Below are 22,531 nucleotides of genomic sequence, written 5' to 3'. Positions count from 1 at the left end.
CCATGAAAATGACAAAATTTAGACATTATTGGTGTTAAATATGTGAAGCACTTAATAATTAAAAAGTGCTGTACAAATATGTGATATCATCACATATTGATATGTGATATTATCCTAGGCAATTTTATATATTTTCCCAAGCAGATAAAACTCTCCAGGAGGAGAATATACCAAAAGCATAACTTTTAGTAAACCCTGGGCATTTTAGGAAACCTTTTTTACAGAAGTCTTTTACATTTTCTTTTCTACTTTAAGAAATGATGACCAGTTACATAAAGTCTTATGAGAGTCAGATTATAATGAGCTAGTCATTACTGGCTGATGAATACAATAACTTTAAAAATTTACAAGGAAAAAAAAAAAGTCAGTAAAATATTTACTATCAATGATCTTTCTTAATTATCTTCATCTTCCCTTTACACCTATATATTTATTTAATAATTTTACAGCAAAATAGATTTTTTAAGATAAAGGAAGCTCATTCCTGTAATCCTGGCACTTTGGGTGGCCGAGGAAGGAGGATTGCCTGAGTCCAGGAGTTCAAGACCAGCCTGGGCAACATAGCTAGGTTCTGTCTCTACAAAATATAAAATTTTGTCGGGTGTGGTGGTGCACACCTGTAGTCCCAGCTACCCAGGAGGTTGAGGTGCTAAGGTGGGAGGAATGTCAGAGCCCAGGAGGTCAATGCTGCAGTGAGCTGTGATAATACCACTGAATTCAGCCTAGGTAACAGAGCTAGACCCTGTCTCAAAAAAAAAAAAAAAAACAACCCAAAAAAACAAGCATTTGAAGCAAAAAAAAAATTGCATAAGAAATTATGCAATCCAAAATCATTGATATTAAGTGTATATCAATCATTGATCTAAAATAATGCATTATATTTATGAAGCTAAGAGGTCATAATCAATACCTGCTGTTTGGTATTGTCTTTTCACGGTTGTCTTTTTGTTGGTTTACTTAACGGCTTCACCTGACAAATCCAGTTTTAATCTGAATAGGCTGTATATATACCAAGAGGCAGTCCAGAAAAAGAGACAGCAGAGAGGGAGAGGGAAATTCCAGAAGAACAACTTGCTTATTTGGAGGAGGATAAAAATTCAAATATAAATGTTGCCTCTACATCACTTAAATATTCACAAAATATTCAAGAAATATTCCAAGCACAGAGTAAGCCACTAGGAAAAAACAGTTTCCAAGAGTCTGTTCCCCACTTATTAATATACAATACTCAACATGGAAAGTTAGCAAATAGAGACAGCCTGTGTTGAAACTACCTTAAATGGTTTTCAACATTTGTGGCATATTTATATTTGTACAGGATATGACTCAAAATTTGCTTTGAAGTATTTTATGTTTCTTACAGTAATAAAGAAAAAAAGTTGCTTTGCTCCAATTCTTCATTAATATTTAGATAAAGTCAGAATTTTCTTCTTGATTTATTAAAAATGCTCTCCCACGAAATACTACAGAAGTATTTTTAGGAAATCTACATCTAAAATAACATCATTTTAACAAAATTAACTTTGATTTTAACTCATGCTTTCCTCATAATAAAAGCAGCTGCCACCTAGAAACTGTCTGCTTCAGGGTCCTGACATTCATTCATTTATTCATTTATTGTTTTTATTCCACTTAATTCCAAAAAGATTTAAATGTGTAATATGATATTAAGTGGAATCAGATAATTTTTAATGCAAAAATCTAATGAATGTAAATAAAAACAAAGTTGACCTACAACAAACTTTTGCACTGGGGAAGCACTGTGTGAGTACAGTGGAAAAAAGCAAAGATCTCGAAGAGCCCATTTGAAATCACTCATGAAAAGTTTGGTCAAATAAATCTAATTTCTTTTTTCTTTGCAGTTTTGTGTATTATTAAGGCAGCCAAATACTATAGAGAGGATATATCTTGATTGGAGTAAATGATTAGAAGAAGAATCTAATGGTATATGTTTAGACCTGAGGGAGAAATATGAACTTTGTGGAATTCACAGCTGATAACCTTTGCAAAAAGTGATGAATGACAGATTATCACAACCTAAAGGACAACATAACATCATGAGGTCATGGAGAAATACTAAAGTTTATAAATGGCAGAACATTTCTTAAAAAATAAAATTAATGCAACAGTAGGCTATAAACCCCAAATAATATTTGTTCCAACCACATACTTCATTGTACTCTATGTGAGAACATTATTTGGAACCCTAAATTTGGTTGTGGCATAACTCACATGTTGCAGGGGACTTGGCAAACAAGGATATATTCAGAAAAAGCATCAAGGTACTGAAATTTTTTGAAACTACACAATGTAAAAGCATTGGTTAAAAGAATGGACTGTGTTTTGACCTAAAAATTTAAGTCTCATTTGGGACACACTGGTAGCTTCTAATATCTGAACATCAGTTAATTGTAAAAAGGATTAGGTTTAAGCTATCACTCCCCGAGTAGAACTAGGACCAATGTTTGTGAGGAATGGAAGACAATCTCTAACAAACAGGAATAAACAGTTTCTAAAAGAAACAGAAAAGCACTAAAAATATTAAGGATGTACAGTAGAAGGAAAATTGACTAGTCCCAACTCCTGATATCACTGTTCTTTTAACTTTAGGACTTTTAACTTTTAACTTTAGTTTTAACTTTTAACTTTAGTTCCTTAGCTTCTCTGAGTTTCTGTTTCCTCATCTATAGGTTAGATATCACTGCATTGAATACAGGAGTGAAAACACCACGGTTGAAAATGCCAAGGTAAGAGATGGGAAATGTTGAACTGGACAGTTACCATGGTTTTTTCTATTTCTAAGATTTTATCATTTTATAGTAAAGGAAAATATAATAGTTTTCATCTTATGGTGAGGAATTATTGCTGAACTATGCATTCAACATGTGTGTGTGTGTGTGTGTGTGTGTGTGTGTGTGTGTGAGATATTATGGGCCTCCTGTGTGTAGGTACTCTTCTAGGGATGTGGAAGTGAAAAAAATGTACAAAAATTCTTGCCATGGGTAGACCTTATATTACAGTTGAAAGAAACGAACAGTAAAACAAATAAGTAAATTACATCACACAGTAGAAATCATAAGTACTGTATAAAAAATAAAGAAGGGAAATGCAAAATTTTAAATAGGGTCAATAAAATAACATCTGAGCAAAGATACATTAATTTCATCAATAATTTTTAAAATTTATTTTATTATCAAGTTCATTGGAAAACTTGGCGCCTTTTACCAAATCCTATGATGTGAATAATGTTTAAAATCATGTAATCTTGTCACAGAGTGTTATGGGTTGAACTGTGTTCTCCTAAAACTTCATATGTCAAATTCCTTGCCCAAGTACCTCAGAATGTATTTGGAAATAAGGTCTTTAGAGAGGTAATTAAGTTAAAGGTGTTTATTAGGGAGGCCCTCATTCAATATCACTGGTGATATTTGTGATATATCACTGGTGTTAAGTGATTAGGACACAGACACGTACAAAGGGAAAAAGCTGTGAAGACACAGGGAGAAGACATTCATCCACAAGGTACAAAGGGAGACCTCAGAAGCAACCAGCCCTGCCAATACTGTGATCCTTTATTTTTGACTCCAGAATTTTGAGAAAATAACTTTTTGTTATTTAAGCTACCCAGTCTTTGCTACTTTGTTATGGCAGCTCTAGCAAATTAATACAGAGAATATAGACACATACAAACCCAGTCCAAATATTATGTTTAAGATAACGCATGATTGCATTAGTTATTTTTATTGTTATTTTTATAGAAACTCAAAATATTTTATGAACTTTAGCATGTATAAAAAATTATTTTTAGTTAGAATTTGTACAGAATTTCAGGTTTTTTCTATTGATTCTTTTAACTTTAAATCGCATTAAAAATCTTAAACCTAATAGTTCTCTCCCAAAATACTGTATTGAAGATATATGGTTTAACAAACATATTACAAGGACTTCACAACTAAAAATAGCATAAGTCATATGTAAACTTTCAGGATATGCAAAATATTTGTTTTACTACCAAGGTAAGTATAGTTAAACTTACTGAAGTTTAACATGGCAGCTCATAACCTTTTAGCGTGCTCACATGCACAACAAGCAAGCAGCTAATAACATCAGAACTTCAGTTTTCTCATCTAGTTCGAGTCTTCTTCCCCAACTGTCGAAACAACTTAGAGCAGCCTAATTAACCAGTAAGAAAGTTGGCTTTATTATATTTTATTTAGATTTTCCTATTAGTAATTTAAATTAGTTTTAGCAATTAAAAAAATAATAAGTCAATGATTATACTTACAGGTCCTGTTAGTTTAGACGCTTTCTCAAATTCATCACCCTCCTCCATTAGTGCTTCTTCAGTCCCAGGTAAGGAATCTATTTTTATTTTTTAAAAATGAATAAATTACAGTCACATATTGCTTATTAATTCTCTGATATATAAAACTGTTGTGATAATAAAATGACAGAATTTGTTGTTGAAAAAATCATATTGTTTGTGAGTTAAAATAGAACATGAAATAATATTTAACTTAAACACAACTTATGAAAAATGATAAGTATTTTCAATTTAGAAGGGCACAATAATGTCAGGATGTGCAAGAACCGCAGTTATCTTAGTTATACAAATGAAGCAAGATATTTTGGCATATTATGCAGCTAATTGTTGGAATATAATTATATTTAATGTCGTTTTTCTTTTTTATAATTTTAAAATTATTTGTTTTATCTATCAGTTGTCTCCTTTTGGGGGTTACACAATTTGAGTACTATTTTGTGCTCTCTCTTTCAGATGGAATGGAACGTTCTGAAAAAAGTTCAGAGAAAGGTGGATATTATTAAATGGTGATTGGTTTTCCATTTCAACGTATGAAGCAAGAAGTTGCAATTACTTAGCCTGAATTGAATACATTGATGGGTGAGTGAGTAGTGGCTTTCAAATATGTGGAAAAAAATGATGCAACCTTTTTCTTGTGTCTTCTGACATTATAACAACCATCAGAACAACAAGGATTTCTACGGGTTATAAAGAATTCTGTGACAGGGATAGGTAAATGGAGCAACTAGGAATAATCTATCCAGAAGACTGTTGACGTCTCTCAGTTGAGTTTGAACTCCTTTTCAAATTAAAAAAAAATCAGTTAAGAGAAAGGTATTTTAAACCACTGGATTTAAAAATTAATTTCTTATATTTATTAATACTTGAGGGAATCATATAAAGCCCTAAAGATTTTCCTTTAGCTTTATGTACATATGGAGACAGATTTTTCTGTTTCGTAAAACATATACTCTGAAATGAGAATTAGAGCATGAAATCTTTCAAACCCTTAATGACCACCAAACACCAGGGAGACAATGGAAAGCTCAGCACAGATCCATAATCATAGCTTTCGAATCATGGAGCTCTCTCTATCTCTGATAACTCAGAATTTTACATTCAAGAAGACAAGTTTCTAAATTCTGGGGCACATAGTTTATGTAGATGTAAATGCGGATTTTGTTTTAGAACACAGAACACCTTCCACCGTAAAACTGACTTCAGGAGAAAGACATCGTTCACAAGTTGTAGGTGAATTTAAAGATTTTAAATCTACCTTTCCTAACAGAACATAGATATTAAAAATAAGCAAGTTTTAGTGGATAAAATCATGAGAGACAACGAGAATTATACCAAATGCAAAACTATTAATCCACTTGTAAAGAATACTTGAAGCTCTAGCTCCCAAAACCCAATTGTAAAGGTGACAATAAATTTGTTAAATTAGGATGTAAATTAAGCATAATTTAAGTCCTCCAAAACTGAATTATATTCTGCAGAACTGTGAGCAAATGCTACTATAATTTTAGTATTCACTCAGTATGTTTCCTGTTTTGTTTATGTATTGAAGTTCTTATTTGAGTAATCTATTGACTTAATAAATAAATAACATTAAAATGTTCTATTCTACATTACGAAGAAAATTATTTCCATATATAGGACAATAAAATCCACCTTCTCATGGATTTGCTAATTTTTTTAAAGTTAGAAATACTATAAATGAGTTCTCAAGCTCTTCTCCACGAGTAGTTAATGGTTTTTAAGAGATGTCATTCTGCTTGATTATTTATGTATTCATTCTTTCATTCATACATTTACTGTATTTGTATATTTGTGTATTCATTTATTGAACAAATACTATATGCCAAGCACTGCATTAGGTGCTTTCAAAAGAAGTTGAATATTTTCTGTGCACTTTCTTTCATGAAATTTACTTGAACACATTTACAGGGCAGTATTAACTTTTTAACAAAGATGAACATTTATAAAGAGAAAATATTAGTAACTTTGTATTATTTACATTTTGTTCGATTTTGTTTCTGTTGAATTCTCCCTGGTTATTGGTACGATATCCAGAAATCTCCATTGAGCTTAGTATGAAGGGACAACTATAAGTACTGCCAGAACATTTGAGAGTTTACATAAGTACTGTTTTTGAAAGTTATGAAGTCAAATGGATACTGCCAAATAGCCCAAATCTAATAATAGGATACCAATCTAACCAGCTAGTAGGGACCAGAGATATCATGAAAGTAAAACCTTAGTGTTTAATGCTTGGAGCAGTAAATACCATTGTTTATGTGTTCTAAGTGCATCGCTTATTAACAGTAACAGGTGAGTACATATGTGCAAGCTTTTTTGCTCTGTTTATTCCAGAGCAATTTCTTTTATGCATGATTTTCAAATGTAAGTAATTTTTTTTAGCTATTTTAAATCACCTGTGGGTGGGTGGGAAATGAGTCCCTAAATTTGTCAAATATTACAGTTTATCTTATATCCTAATTTTAGAGAAGAAGAAACTGAAGCATGGAAAGATAAGGTAATTTTACCAGAAATCTAATAATCCGTGGCAGCAGTAGGACTAAAAATTCAGCCCGTGTGGTTGATTGGACATGTTGGTGGGAACCTAAAAATCTGTAGTTTATTGCAGTGCTTAGCTACATCCAACTTTTTTCAGCCATTATTTTTACTTTTGCTGCTTGTGTCACAACAGACTTTTTTAATGCACAGTTATACCTATTTATAGAAATATTTATGCTTGCCGAGCCAAGTTCAATGTGGATGCACAGTTGACACAAACTGTCAACTTTATAGCACTTTCGGATAGTGCCAATGCTATTCAATTATTGGATCTAGTCATTTGACTAACTTAAGTAGAAAAGAATGTACTAAATCAGAAACTCATATTCTGGAATTTGCAGATTAGGCATACTAATAATTGAATGTGAAGAATGCAGGATTAGGCATTTCAAGAAAAGAGCTTAAAGTATAATCTGCAACACATTCTTGATACATTATTTAATTTCCCAGGAAATTTGAGTCCTTATAATACTCAGTAATTATGTAAATGAGATTGCTGAAGGATATATATAGGTAAAGATTGGTAAGTTGGAGTTATTTTGATAAAATTTAAAAAATTATTGGCAACTAACTAAATAGTGTCTTTCTTGTGCCTGGTTTTGTATTGGGCATGATGAGTAACATAAGAAAACTTCAAGAAGCATATAATCCAATGGAAGTAGGAGAAACAAACACAGAAGAAGCAATTCAAAAACAATTTGGGAATGAGAGAAAGAAAATATCAGAGAGACTTTACATGATCTTACAGCAGATGATCTAAATAGGCAGAGAAGGGAGGGAAAAAAGGCCTTATTGCTAGTCAGGGAAGGATGGCGTAAGTGAAGATACACATGCAAGAATATCTACGAGCAGAAACCAGACTGACTCCAGAAGCTATGCGAGTGTCAACGAATGGCCAGCCTGGGGCCTCCATGTTGCTAGTGACACATTACTTAATGTTCATTATCAGGGTTAAATGTCTATCATAAGAACATGCCATGTCATCACCACAGATGTGAGTATGTATTAACTATGGCCATTTCTTTGTATTACGCTACATTAACATTGGTTTATGTTCCCTTAGCAGTTTTTAAAAAAATATTTATTACCTAATATTTGACATATAAAAATACAACATCTGTAAAACATTTATATAAATATAACATGCAAAATATATCACAGCTATTAGCATATGTGATATATTTAAATTACAAATTACAAATGACAAAATAAACACCCCAAACCCACCACTTAATAATTAGGGCATTTTCAATAACCTTCATATATGTGTGGGCTCCTTCCTTACCCCATCACCCAGTCTCCCCTTACCCTTGAGAATAACCAATATTTTGTGTTTGTCATTCCCTTCTTTAAATATAGTTTTGTCACTTATGTTTTCCTAAAGAATGTATTGGCTAGATTTGCTTTTTGGAGCTTTATTAAAATGGCATTCTGTGACTTGCTCTTGTTCAAGAAGCATTAGGTTTTTAAAACTCATTTAATGGTGAGCTGCAACTTGCTTATACCAGACTAGGAGAACCAACTACCATTTCAGTTTGGCTGCTGGAAATCAGTCATAGTGGGAGTATTCACACCATGGAAATCATCAATCTCTACAAATCAGGGCTTTCTTTTTTCAGGAAAACAATTGTTCTACATTTACACACTAGAAATCTGAATGCCTTTCAACTACATACAGGGGATCTATTTGTACGTCACTGATTTTATCCATTGCCTGTATGTAGTTGAAACGCATTCAGGTTTCTACTGCGTAAAAAAATTTCATAATTTATCCATTTCCCTGTCTATGAACATACTAACAAGGGTTGTTCATATTTCATGCTATATGAAACTTGTTTCTCTAAAGCATTTACCTAGAAATGGAGTTTTTAGGTTTTAGATTATATAAATGCTCAAGATTTTAAGATAATGGAAAACTTTTCAAAAACTCATATACCTGTAATATACGAGTTTCTTTTTACCTATGACTTCACCAGAACTTAGTTTTGTCAGTTTTCTTAATCAATGCCAATCAAAAGCTTGTAAAAGGAAAAGGATTGTATCTCTCCATGGTCTTAATTTGCTTTTCCATGATCACTAAGGTAGTTTAAGTATTTTTCATCTGCTTGTTGGCCTTTTGTGTTTCCTCTCTGTAAAATGTATATTCATAATTATTACTTATTTTTCTATTGATGTGTTGATTTTTTATTTATTAAATTGTAGGTGTTCTTCATATTCTGAATATTAATCTTTGATCAGTGGCAATTACATTGCAAATGTTTCCCTATTTGTGGTTTTTCTTTGGGCATCTATTTTTAATTTTTAATTTTTTTAATAGGTTTTTGGGGAACAGGTGGTGTTTGGTTACATGAATAAGCTATTTAGTGGTGATTTGTGAGATTTTGGTGCACCCATCACCGGAGCAGTGTACACTGTACTCAATCTGTAGTCTTTTATCCCTCACCACCCCCCCACCCTTTCCCCCAAGTCCCCAAAGTCCAATATATCATTCTTAAGCCTTTTCATCCTCATAGCTTAGCTCCCACATATAAGTGAGAACATATGATATTTGGTTTTCCATTCCTGAGTTACTCCACTTAGAATAATAGTCTCCAATTCTGTCCAGGTTGCTGTAAATGCCATTATTTTGTTCCTTTTTAAGGTTGAGTAGTATTCCACTATATATATATATCACTTTTTTTATCCACTCATTGATTGAGGAGCATTTGGGCTGCTTCCATATTTTTGAAATTTCAAATTGTGCTGCTATAAACATTTATGTGCAAATATCTTTTTCGTATAATGACTTCTTTTCATCTGGGTGGATACCTAGTAACAGGATTGCTGGATCAAATGGTAGATCTTCTTTTAGTTCTTTAAGGAATCTCCACACTGTTTTCCAGAGTGGTTGTACTAGTTTACATTCCCACCAACAGTGTAAAAGTGTTCCTTTTTACCACATCCACACCAACATCTATTATTTTTTGATTTTTTTACTATGGCCATTCTTGCAGGAGTGAGGTGGTGTCACATTGTGGTTTCGATTTGCATTTCCCTGATCATTAGTGATGCTGAGCATTTTTCCATATGCTTTTTGGCCACTCATATATCCTCTTGAGAAATGTCTATTCATGTCCTTAGCCCACTTTTTGATAGGATTGTTAGTTTTTTTCTTGCTGATTTGAGTTCTTTGTATTATAGATTCTGGATATTAGTCCTTTGTCAGAAGTATAGATTATGAAGATTTTCTCCCACTCTGCGTTTTCTGCTTACTCTGCTGATTATTTATTTGACTGTGCAGAAGCTTTTTAGTTCAATTAAGTCCCATCTATTTATCTTTGTTTTTGTTGCACTTGCTTTTGGGTTCTTGGTCATGATGCCTTTACCTAAGCTAATGTCTGGAAGGGTTTTTTCTGATGTTATCTTCTAGAATTTTTATGGTTTCAGTTCTTAAATTTAAGTCCTTGATCCATTTTGAGTTGATTTTTGTGTAAGATGAGAGATGAGGATCCAGTTTCATTCTTCTACATGTGGCTTGCCAATTATCCCAGCACCATTTGTTGAATAGGGTGTCCCTTCCCCACTTTATATTTTTGTTTGCTTTGTTGAAGATCAGTTTTCTGTAAGTATTTGGGTTTATTTCTGGGTTCCTCTATTCTGTTCCAGTGGTCTATGTGCCTATTTTTATAATAGTACTATGCTGTTTTGGTGACTATGGCCTCATAGTATAGTTTGAACTCAGGTAATGTGATTCCTCCAGATTTGTTCTTTTCACCTAGGACAGCTTTAGCTATGCAGGTTCTTTTTTGGTTCCATATGAATTTTAAGATTGTCTTTTCTAGTTCTGTGAAGAATGATGGTAATATTTTGATGGGAATTTCATTGAATTTATAGATTGCTTTTGGCAGTATGGTCATTCTCATAATATTGATTCTACCCGTTCATGAGTATGGGAAGTATTTCCATTTGTTTGTGTGGTTTATAATTTCGTTCAGCAGTGTTTTGTGGTTTTCCTTGTAGAGGTCTTTCATGTCCTTGGTTAGTTATATTCCTAAGTATTTTTTTTTTACAGATATTATGGAAAGGCTTGAGTTCTTGATTTGATTCTCAGTGTGGTCGCTGTTGGTATACAACAGAGCTACTGATATGTGTACATTAATTTTGTATCCTGAAACTTTGCTGAATTCATTTACCAGTTCTAGGAGCTTTTTGGATGAGTCTTTAGAGTTTTCTAGGTATATAATCATATCATCAGCAAACAGTGACAGTTTGACTTCCTCTTCACTGATCTGGATGCCCTTTATTCCTTCTCTTGTCTCATTGCTCTGGCTGGGACTTCCAGTACTATGTGAATAGAAGTGGTGAAAGTGGGCATCTTTGTTTTCTTTCAGTTATCAGGGAGAATGCTTTCAATTTTTCCCTGTTCAGTATAATGCTGGCTGTGGGTTTTTCATAGATGGCTTTTTTACCTTAAGGTATGAACCTTCTATAACAATTTTGCTGAGGGTTTTAATCCTAAAGGGATGCTGGATTTTGTCTGATGCTTTTTCTGCCTTTATTGAGATGATTATGTGATTTTTGTTTTTAATTCTGTTTATGTGCTATGCTACATTTATTGACTTGCATATGTTAAACTATCCCTGCATCCAAGGTATGAAACCCACTTGATCCTGGTAGATTATCTTTTTGATACTCTGTTGGATTTGGTTTACTAGCATTTTGTGAGGATGTTTGCATGTATGTTCAAGGATACTGGTCTGTAGTTTTCTTTCTGTGTTATGTCCTTCCCTGGTTTTGGCATTAGGGTAATATTGGCTTCATAAAATGATTTAGAAAGGATTACCTCTTTCTCTATCTTTTGAAATAGTGCCAATTCTTCTTTGAATTGTCTGATAGAATTCAGCTGTGAATTCATCTGGTCCCTAACGTATTTTTATTGGCAATTTTTTATTACTATTTCAATCTCACAGCTTGTTATTGGTCTGTTTAGAGATTCTATATCATCCTGGTTTAATCTAGAAGGGTTGTATATTTCCAGGAATTTATCCATCTCCTCTAGGTTTTCCAGTTTATATGTGTAAAGATGTTCATAGTAGCCTTTAATAATCTATGTGTTTCTGTGGTATCAGTAGTAATATCTCCTGTTTCATTTCTAATATAGCTTGTTTGCACCTTCTTTCTTCTTTTCTTGGTTAATCTTACTATATTTATCTTTTCAAAAACCAATTTTTTGTTTCATCTATCTTTTGTAATATTTTTGTTTCAGTTTCTTTTAGTTCTCCTCTGATCTTTGTTACTTCTTTTCTTCTTCTGGGTTTGGATAGTTCTTGTTTCTCCAGTCCCAGGAGGTATGACATTAGATTATCTGTTTGTGCTCTTTCAGACTTTTTGATGTAGGCATTTAATGCTATGAACTTTCCTCTTAGCACTACTTTTACTGTATCCTAGAGGTTTTGATAGGTTGTGTTACTGTTATTGTTCAGTTCAAAGAACTTTTTAATTTCCATCTTGATTTCCTTGTTGACCCCATGATCATTGAGGAGCAGGTTATTTAATTTCCATGTATTTGCATGGTTTTGCAGCTTCCTTTTCGATTTGATTTCCAATTTTATTCCAGTGTGGTCTCAGAGAGTACTTGATATAATTTTGATTTTCTTAAATTTACTGAGACTTGTTGTGTGGCCTATCATATGGTTTATTTTGGGGAATATTTCATGTGCTGATGAATAGAATGTATATTCTGCAGTTGTTGGGTAGACTGTTTGGTAAATATCTGTCAAGTTTAAGTCCATTGTTTCTTTGTTGACTTTCTGTCTGGATGACCTGTCTACTGCTGTCAGTGGAGTATTCAAGTCCACCACTATTATTGTGTTGCCATCTATCTCATTTCTTAGATCTAGTGGTAATTGTTTTATAAATTTGGAAGCTCCAGTGTTAGGCATATATATATATTTAGGATTGTGACATTTTCCTGTTGAACTAGTCTTTTTATCATTATATAATGTTCCATTTTGTTTATTTTTAACTGCTGTTGCTTTAAAGTTTGTTTCATCTGATATAAAAATATCTACTCCTACTTGCTTTTGGTGTCCATTTGCATGGAATACCTTTTTCTACCCCTTCACCTTAAGTTGATATGAGTCATTATGTGTTAGGCGAGTCTCCTGAAGACAGCAGAAACTTGGCTGGTGAATTCTTATCCATTTTGCCATTCTGTGTATTCTAAGTGGAGCATTTAGGCCATTTACATTCAATGTTAGTATAGAGATGTGAGGTAGTATTCTATTCTTTGTGCTGTGTGTTGCCTGAATACCCAAGTTTTTTTTCACTGTGTTATTGTTATATGAGTCCTGTGAGATTTATGCTTTAAAGAGGTTCTACTTTGGTGTATTTCAATGATTTGTTTCAGGGTTTAGAGTTCCTTCTAGAAGTTCTTGTAGTGCTGACTTGGGAGTGTCAAATTCTTTCAGCATTTATTTGTCTGGAAAAGACTGTGTCTTTCCTTCATTTATGAAGCTTAGTTTCTCTGAATATAACATTCTTGGGTAACAATTGTTTTGTTTAAGGAGGCTAAAAACAGGTCCCCAGTCCCTTCTGGCTTGGGTTTCTGTTGAGAAATCTGCTGTTAATCTGATAGGTTTTCCTTTATAGGTTACCTGATGCTTTTGCCTCAAAGCTCTTAAGATTTTTTCCTTCGTCTTGACTTTAGATAACCCGATGACTATGTGCGCAGGCAATGATCTTTTTGCAACGAATTTCCCAGGTGTTCTTTGAGCTTCTTGTATTCAGAGTTCTAGATCTCTACCAAGGCTAGGGAAATTTTCCTTGATTATTCCCTCAAATATGTTTTCCAAACTTTTAGACTTCTCTTCTTCCTCAGGAACATCAACTATTCTTAGGTTTGGACATTTAACACAGTCCCACACTTCTTGGAGGCTTTGTTCATTGGAGGCTTTGTTCATGTTTTTAAAATTCTTTTTTCTTTGTCTTTGATGGATTGGGTAAATTGAAAAACCTTGTCTTTGAGCTCTGGAGTTGTTTCTTCTGCTTTTTAATTTGATTGCTGATACCTTCCAGTGTATTTTGCATTTCTCTAAGTGTGTCTTTGACTGCCAGAAGTTCTGATTATTTTTTATTTATGCTACCTATTTCACTGAAGAGTTTTCATTTCATATCCTGAATTATGTTTTTGATTTATGTAAGTTGGACTCACCTTTCTGTGATGCCTGCTTGATTAGCTTAATATTCAATCTTCTGAATTCTTTTTCTGGCAATTCAGATTTCCTCTTGATTTGAATCCATTGCTGGTGAGCTTGTATGATCTTTTGGGGGTATTAACCTCGCTTTTTCATATTACCAGAATTGTTTTACTGGTTCCTTCTAATTTGCGCAGACTATGTTAGAAGGAAGATGTAGGATTCAAGAACTGCTGTTAAGATTCTTTTGTCCCTTAGTGTGTTCCCTTGATGTTGTGCTCTCCCCATTCCCCTAGGAATGAGGCTTCTTGAGAGTTGAACTGTAGTGATTGTTTTAGCTCTTCTGGGTCTAGTCATCCAGTGGAGCTAACGGGCTCTGGGCTGGTACTGGGGAGGGTCTGCAAAGAGTCCTGTGATGTGATCAGTTTTCAGGTCTTGCAGCTGTGGATGCCACCACCTGCCCTGGAGGAGGTAGCAGGGGAGTGAAGTGGACTCTGTAAGGGACTTTGGTTATGTTTTTGTTTAGTGTGCTGGTTTTGTGTTGGTTGGCCTCCAGCCAGGAAGTAGTGCTTTCAAGAATGCATTGGCCCTATGAGGAGGATGCAAACCTGCCCTAGGAACACTTGGTTAAGTATTCAGGTTTCTTAGGTGGTGGGGAGGGCCATAGAGTTCCCAAGAGATTATGCCCTTTGTCTTTGGCTACCACAGCAGGTAAAGAAAGACCACCAGGTGGAAGCAGAGATAGGTGTGTCTGAGCTCAGCCTCTTCTTGTGTGGGACTTGCTGTTTCTGCTGTGGGGGATGGGAGTGTGGTTCTCAGTCCAATGGGGTTATATTCCCAGGGAGATGATGGCTGCCTCTGCTGAGTCATACAGGTTGCCGAGGAAGTAGGGGAAGGCCAGCAGTCACAGGCTTCACCCAGTTCCAAGGCAGCCCATAGTCCTAAAGGCTGGTCTCACACCCACTGTGCCGCCTCAACAGCAGTGAGTTTATTTCCAGGCAACAAGTGATCAGGGCTGAGAACTTGCCCCAGACCATGAATCTCCTCATCTAGAAAGTAAGAAGACTCACAAACTTTTGCATCTCAGGGAGCCTGCAGTGGTGGTCCATTTCCTTCAAATAGTCTGTGGATTCTCTCGGCTTTCTTGGTATGTTCCTGCGGTACTTCTTGGAGCAAAAGTTCATGATGTGAGTCTCCACATACTGTTCTGTCTGTCCTAGTGGGAGCTGCAATCTGGTCCTGCCTCCTGTCACCATCTTAATCTTGAGCGTCTTTGGGCATCTTTTGATAAACATGAGTTTTTAATTTTCTACAGTTGAATGTTCCAATTATTTCTTTTATGGCTGGAGATGTTTTTGTACTGTTGAAGAGGTCCTTCTCAATCCAGGTGTAAGAAAAATACTTTCCTATAGTCTATCTTCTAACTAACCAGGTTGAATATATGGACTGTGTTTTGCTCTTACGCTGACTGATGAAGATGTGATGTACCTTAGATGGCACTGGAGTGACATTACTTGTACTTATTTACATATACAACAAACATTTTGAATTCCTCTGATATTAAGTTTGTTTGCTAAGTTAAGGAATTTCCATTTTGTACTATAGAAAATGGAAATGAAATAAGCAGCTTTATTTTCAGAAAAACAATGAACCAAAGAGGGGTGAGATTGTCCAAGGAGGGCCAAGAAGGGAGTTACACTTGATGGAGAAAGAGGGAAAAGACATAGACCAGGCAATATTAGGGCAAATACAAAGGAGGCTGACTCTGGGAGGAAATTCTGAAGTGACATTGACATAAATGGAGACCAATTTAAAACAGGGCTGGGAGAGAGGGAGTATGATATTGTCAAGTATGATATTGACATTTCTGCCCAAGAAGAATGACTGGATCAATGACGTGAGAATGGGAGCAGCGGGTATAGCAAGTGACAAGGGGCAGAGAAACAGTTTCATTTTCTAGAAATCCAGCTGACAACGTGGATTTCTAAAGTTTGAATTAGTGACATAATATAGGGAGTAGCCAACTTACAGTTGATCTGTTTGGACCTTAAACAGAACAGGGGCATAAAGAGATTACTCCTCAGAATCCACACTTCTCAATTCCTTCTATCCTTTGCTCTTATCCTGACACAAACAGCCCCAAGGAGTGTGCCAGTGGTAGATACGTGACCTGCAGCTACAGTGAATTCAGCGCAAAGGAAGATGTCTGGTTTACTTTTTTCCTTTATTTCTTTAATGTTTAAGTGCCACTAGAACTGCAATAAATATTGTTGAACTTAAAACTTACCGAATGAATCTGGGATTTTTTCATCTGGAGAATGAAGCATTGGTAGTGACTCTTCTGTCCTTTCTTCCAGATTGTCTCCTTGAAGCCTAAATAATTAAAAATGGTCATTGAAACATCTCATAATGTTAAATTGTGAAGTGTGAACTATGCACCATGGGGAACATGGCTGTGAACTTCAAGAATCTAAACTCAGATATGCATGTTCAAAATAGAAATATAAGTTCACTAAAGCCATTTTAATATAAGATTTTTGCTGTTCTAACCATTGAGGAGAAGTCTTCTATATTTCCTGTTATACACATGCCAGGATTTATCTACGTAGAATCTGCTTTTCTTCTCAGCCTGATCGTAGAAAAGTTTAGAAGCACATATTTTCACTTAAACCCCAAATGGGAATTGAGTGGAAGGAAAACAAGAGGCCACACAGTGTGCTCGCCTAGCATCAGGGTCTGGGAGTCATAAAAGGGTTTTCTTGATTCCACAGAGGTTTATCAAACACAGTCTTCCAAATCAACCAACCTAAGCTTTAAGGCCTGTGGGTTGAGATATGTATCAGCAGTAGAGGTAAAGATTCCTAAGGTGTGACTGCCCAGGCTTCTCATAGACACTGAGCCTTCCTCAGGAGAGAACAATAAATACAGGCATAATTTATAACTATACTGGATTGCTTCAAATGTTATAATGTTACGTAAGTTGTAATTTTTATAAATGTTATAATTCTCAGCCATTTTATATCTTTGCTTTTATACACCACAGCAGAATCTCATATAATTTGCTTTTTGACTTTTACAAATTCAATCATATATGCATATCTCTTGATCTTCTGTGTAATTACAAACAATGTAAATTATGTATGCACCATAATGTTTATAATATTAAATTCTGCACATCCCCCTATTATACATTTATACTTACTTATTACCTTCTGTATATGAAATCACACTTACTGTATTGTATAAGAAAATTAAACAATTCTCAAGGGGAATTTCCTGAAAGTTGTAACATTTTTTGCTAAACTTTGTATGGTTTTGTACTTTTAATTAATTTTTAAATTAATTTTGTAAAAAGGCCACTTTTAAATAAATAAATTAGCCACATATTTTTCAAATATTCTCTACTTTTTATTATATTCCCTTCAGATAATCAATTTCAGTATTCAGCAATATCAAATATTCTGTTGTGGGCTCTCTTTGTCCAGGACCATTCTATCAAAATCATATCAAAGAGAGAAGGTACAGAGATGCATTAAATATTAAAAGGTATGAGTAAAAATTATTATTGAAAATTCACAATGAACTCCAACACATTGGGATATTTAATATTAAGTTAAAACCCCAGGCCAGGTGTGGTGGCTCACTCCTGTAATTTCAGCACGTTGGGAGGCTAAAGCAGGCAGATCGGTTAAGGCCAGGAGTTCAAGTCTGCAGTGAGCTATGATCATGCCACTGCACTCCACCTGGGGTGACAGAGTGAGCGCCCCTGTCTCTAAAAAAAGGAAATTTTTTTTTAATCCTAAAAAGAAAATAAATCTCCAACAAAGACAGAAGGAAGCAAGATCTAAAAACAGTGCTGTAATTTTTGTTTGCTTGTTGTATTCATCAATAAAACAAAATATTTATTTAGCACTTATTAATATGCTCAAGCATAAGCCAAATGTCATAGAGATGCAAAGAAATTATAGCTGTCCCTGATAGGCTTTAATATATCTTAGTGGAAGAGACCAATGGCTATGGACAAAAACTCAACAAATTGGGTGGCCTTGCAGCTGGCTTGTCCTTGTCCACACAGTGCCCTCCAGATACCTTAAGAGCTGAGTTTACCATGACTTGGCACCAATTCCATTGCGGAATGCTTCACAGCCCTGCCATCCTCAAGTGCTCTGCCAATGTTTCCCAAGCTGTAATCCACACAGCACCACTTCTGTAAGAGGTTAATGGGTACTGTGCAAACAAGGGATGTGTGGGCAAGTCCGGGAAATACAGTCTAAATAAAAGTTAAATTGTTTTCTGTTTTTTTACCATAAGAGTTTTACTCATACTCCCAAAGCTTTTTGCTTTGCTTTCTAAAACTCCTTTTCCATATTAAACAAACTCCCTTATATTTTCAGCCCCTAAACAGAATGTTGGCTGCTCGTCGTTTTCATATTGGAAAGTCTCCCCTAAGAATATCACATCCCTTTTCTTTAAGACTCTTCCAGTACCTCCTCTCCCGGGGAGGCTGCCTGACCCACCAACCTGAGATAGCACAGGATTATGTATAACTTTCTTCTCTCTGTCTGCAACAACTTGGGTCAGGCTTGGAATTTTCTTCCTCAACTCAAGTGTTATTATTATCCTGAGTGATTTTGATATTCATGTGTATCTACCTGCTAATGTTAAAGTCCCTTGACCTCCTCACATTTGGAGATCTTCCCTTCCACTTCACCTTCCTTAACCTAAGGACAGACTTGGAATTGCTTCACGGCAGAAATCTGTAAGCCCCGTGTTCTGGTCTCCGAAAACAAACTCACCTCCTTCAGGCTCTTTCACAGTGTCACTCTCCTTAATACTTTCCATCCAACCAAATATTAACAAACCTCCATTTCCCTATTCTTTCCCCTGAGTATCAGGGAATGTCCCCTCCTGCTTCCTTGCCTTCCCTGCTCAGTTGGGACTCATTGTCTCAGCTTCTCTGCACCCCTGTCCTCTGTCACTCCTGCAAAGGCAGACTTCAAGCCTATATTCACCTACCGTTTTTCCCGCACATGTGTTACTGAACAATACTCGAGAAAATCATCATTCTAGGATTGGTGACTATAAATCAGTGATCTCTAACTTTAAACTTAAACTTCTTGGTTGTCTTTCTTTTTTCCATTCCTTTGAAAGTATTTTCAAAAATCTCGCCATCAGTTCTCCTCTGTGTCACCCAGAACAATGATGTAATCAGGAGTACAGGCCTCATCTTGCCCTCACACACCACCTCCAGAATTATCTTCACCCTGATCTGTATTCACCACCTTTCCAATGCACAGAGCACAAGAGGCCCTGTCTCCTGTGTAAGGTTGAGGTTATCCATTATGCTGAAAAGATTAGGATCTCAATGTCTCATCAACCTATTTTATCCACTGTCACCCCACCACCAGTATTTTTTCTGTTTTTTTCCACTATCATCTCCCACAGCATGTGAACAAGTTCACTTCTCTTTCAGTCTTAAAAAAAAAAAAAAAAAACCCACAAAAATAAAATACCTCCCTTAATTATGTAAAATAACTAGCTGTTTCCTTTTCATGCTCAATCCTCTTTGAGCCAAACTCCCATATTTTTCATTCAATGCCTTTACATCCACAGTTTTTATTCACCCCTCAACCTATTTTAATTTGGTTTGTGCCTCCACCACGAGAAAACAGCTTATGCCGACTGCCTGACCTCCTAATTGCCTTGCACAATGGGAAATTTGCAGCCCTTGTCTTTATTTGACCTTGTGGTCAAATAGATGTATTCATATCTATTTGTTCTTAAGGCAGTCACTGCTTTTCTTCTGTGGCCCTTGTCTCTCCTGCATATCTGACTACCATTTCTCAGTCTCTTTTAAAGGCTTTCTCTCTTTGTAAACCCATAAATATTATATTTTCCCTCAGCTCTATCCAAGGCCCTCCTTTTCCAATTCTAATCATCTCCCTGAATCATCTCATCCACTTTGATAGCTTTTTTAAGTTCATATAGGTTGAGAAATTTTAAATCTTTATCTTAAACCATCAGCTCAAGATTGGCATACCCAAATTCTTATAGGACATATTACTTGTATGCAAGATAAGCTCCTCAAAGGCAACATGTCCAAAAGCAAACTCATCTTCGGAATCAACACAAATCCAGCCAGATTTTTCTCATATTTTAAATATTTTAGAGCAAGAGGTCTTAACATTATATTCATGTTAACATTATACTCATGTTAAGACATGGGTATACTCATGTTGCTCTAAATATTTTATGAGTATAATGTTAAGACATCTTGCTTTAAAATAAAGCATGAGAATATTATGGCTAGATTGGTGAGCAAGCGGTCTTAACACGAGTATATAATCACAATAGTTCACAGTGAATGGAATGAAGAGTTGTGGGTGGATGTGATCTTTTTTGGAGAGAGAGACACTAATTTTAGCCAGCTTCTCAAAATAATCCTTGACTCACAAGGATTTTAGAACTACCATTTTTATAGGCTTCTCATTACCTACAAGATGAGTTATGTCTCCTTCATAAGTCATTTGAGTCTCTATATTGCATAATCCCTACCTGTGTCTGCAAATTCATCTTCTTCGATCCTCCAGCATGGAATTTATACTCCATAAACTCCAAACTGCTTTTACTTTTTTCAGGAATTTTGTTATTAAGCCTCTGTGTCACTATACTATTACTTCTGGCAGACTATATCTACACCTCCCCACGGCACCATCCCTCTGCATTTTACTATCTGGCTTGTTTCTAGGTTTTCATTCTAGATTCTCCCCTTTTCTGAAGGTTTTCTTCCAAAAGTCTTACCACCTGTGCAAATCTTTATCACAGCTCTTACTTCAACTGTGATTTAATTATTTACGTAGATGTCTGTGTTTGCCAAAACACTGCAAGTGTCTTAAAGAAAAAGATTTTGTTTTTCCTATTTTTATGTAATTAAAGTCTAGTTTAGATAGAGCTTGGTACATTGTAAACTGTAAAAGAGATTTCTTAAGGTAATTCTTAGTGATTATTTCATCTTGGAGATAAAGAAAAGAAAATGTGGCCCAGCCCTATATTGGGGATTTTGTATAGAATACTATAGTATACTTATAACTATATTCCCTTGAAAAGTGGTAATAATTATGCTGCATATATTTAAGGTTAAGCTCTTAGCCTGGTTCACCCTGTGCAGGGTGTGAGGCAGAGGCTTATGTGTGAGTGGTTGTTTGACCCGGGAGGCAGGAGTGAGGGACGTGAGTGTAAAACATGAAAGGAGGAAAGGCAACACAGCATGAGTCATTGAGCCAACCCCGGACAGGTGGCTGTTGCTCAACCCCACAAGAATTTTTGAGGAGCCTAATGAGGTGTGTCCACTTGAAGGATGAAAGGACAAAGCACTTATTCATAGGTTTCTGGTCAAGGGTGGGCCTTGGGCACTAAAATCCCTGAGCATTTGAGTTGCACATACATTTGTATTGAATAATTCCCATTGGCCATCCTGGGTCAGGAAATAAGATCTGAAAGAAACCAGGATGAGTCAAGATGCTGAACTTTGCATTTGCACAAAGTTGCTTGTCCTCACTTGAAGCATGGGAAGAAATAGTTGTCAAGAAGAAGTGAGGAAGAGAGTATTTGAAGTGGGATACCAGTGGAGCTGATAAAGACAGTAAACGTGATTGAATTAAAAATAACTGACTGAGATTGGATTTTATACTGGCCAGTGAGATCTTGCTAGAGGAAATGCTGTTATAAATATTAGTAAATTCCGTTCCAAAGTCTGTGTCATTAATCACCTTCCATTGACTTAATCTTAACAGTGAATGAGGCAATGAAAGTTTGTATCCACAGAGATTATTGTACCTATCACAGAGCCTATGATAGTACCTAGTACATGTGCATGATCAATAAATATTTTTTAAATAAATGTTGCTGAAAAGTTTCTGGCTCTTACAAGATAGACTTAAGGAAGATGGACTAGTCAAGAGAATAGAGGTCAGAGTTCGTTAAGAGGATTGGTTGCAATAGCAGTAGTTATAATTTTGCTTGCTTGGTGATGTTATGAGATCCAACTGATCCTGATGTTTCACTCTGTAAGAAAAAGCAAGGAGACTGAAAATAGTACCAAGTAGCAGCCAATTACTGGACTAAAAGGATCAATAAAGACACACAGCAGCCGAATCCATAATGAGGAGGGAGTTTTAAATAATATAAACAGTGAGAGAATGGATGGTGACTTGTGCTATTTTTTTTATACTTTAAAAACCCAAAACACCCAATAAGTTGATATAATTCCCTTTAAAAAATTCCCTGATGTTGAATGTCAATTCAGTTGAACCATGTGATAGATGAGAGAAGATTTAAATAACCAAATTAACAATTTTTTCCTGTTGGACTGAAATGGCATTCAGATTTCAGGTTCATGAGGAGTCATCCTTCCATATATTATCATGGAGAAGCACACACACTCATACACATATATAAAATATTTGTAATCTTC

At 35.2% G+C, this 22,531-nt stretch overlaps 1 protein-coding gene across 1 annotated transcript in view; it reads right to left on the bottom strand.

Moving 5' to 3' along the window:
• LOC105537003 (chromosome unknown open reading frame, human C8orf34) overlaps nt 1–22,531 on the bottom strand; it is a 371,753-nt gene that overhangs the window by 87,403 nt on the left and 261,819 nt on the right. Inside the window, 2 exon segments of the mRNA XM_011976495.1 lie at nt 4,286–4,362; nt 16,346–16,431. Of these exon segments, the coding sequence (XP_011831885.1) occupies nt 4,286–4,362; nt 16,346–16,431 (163 nt within the window).

Source organism: Mandrillus leucophaeus, unplaced genomic scaffold (assembly GCF_000951045.1).
Source record: "Mandrillus leucophaeus isolate KB7577 unplaced genomic scaffold, Mleu.le_1.0 Scaffold167, whole genome shotgun sequence".
In the NCBI taxonomy this organism is placed as follows: Eukaryota; Metazoa; Chordata; class Mammalia; order Primates; family Cercopithecidae; genus Mandrillus; species Mandrillus leucophaeus.
Note: the sequence above shows the minus strand (reverse complement) of the source record. Positions and strands in the feature narration are given on the sequence as shown.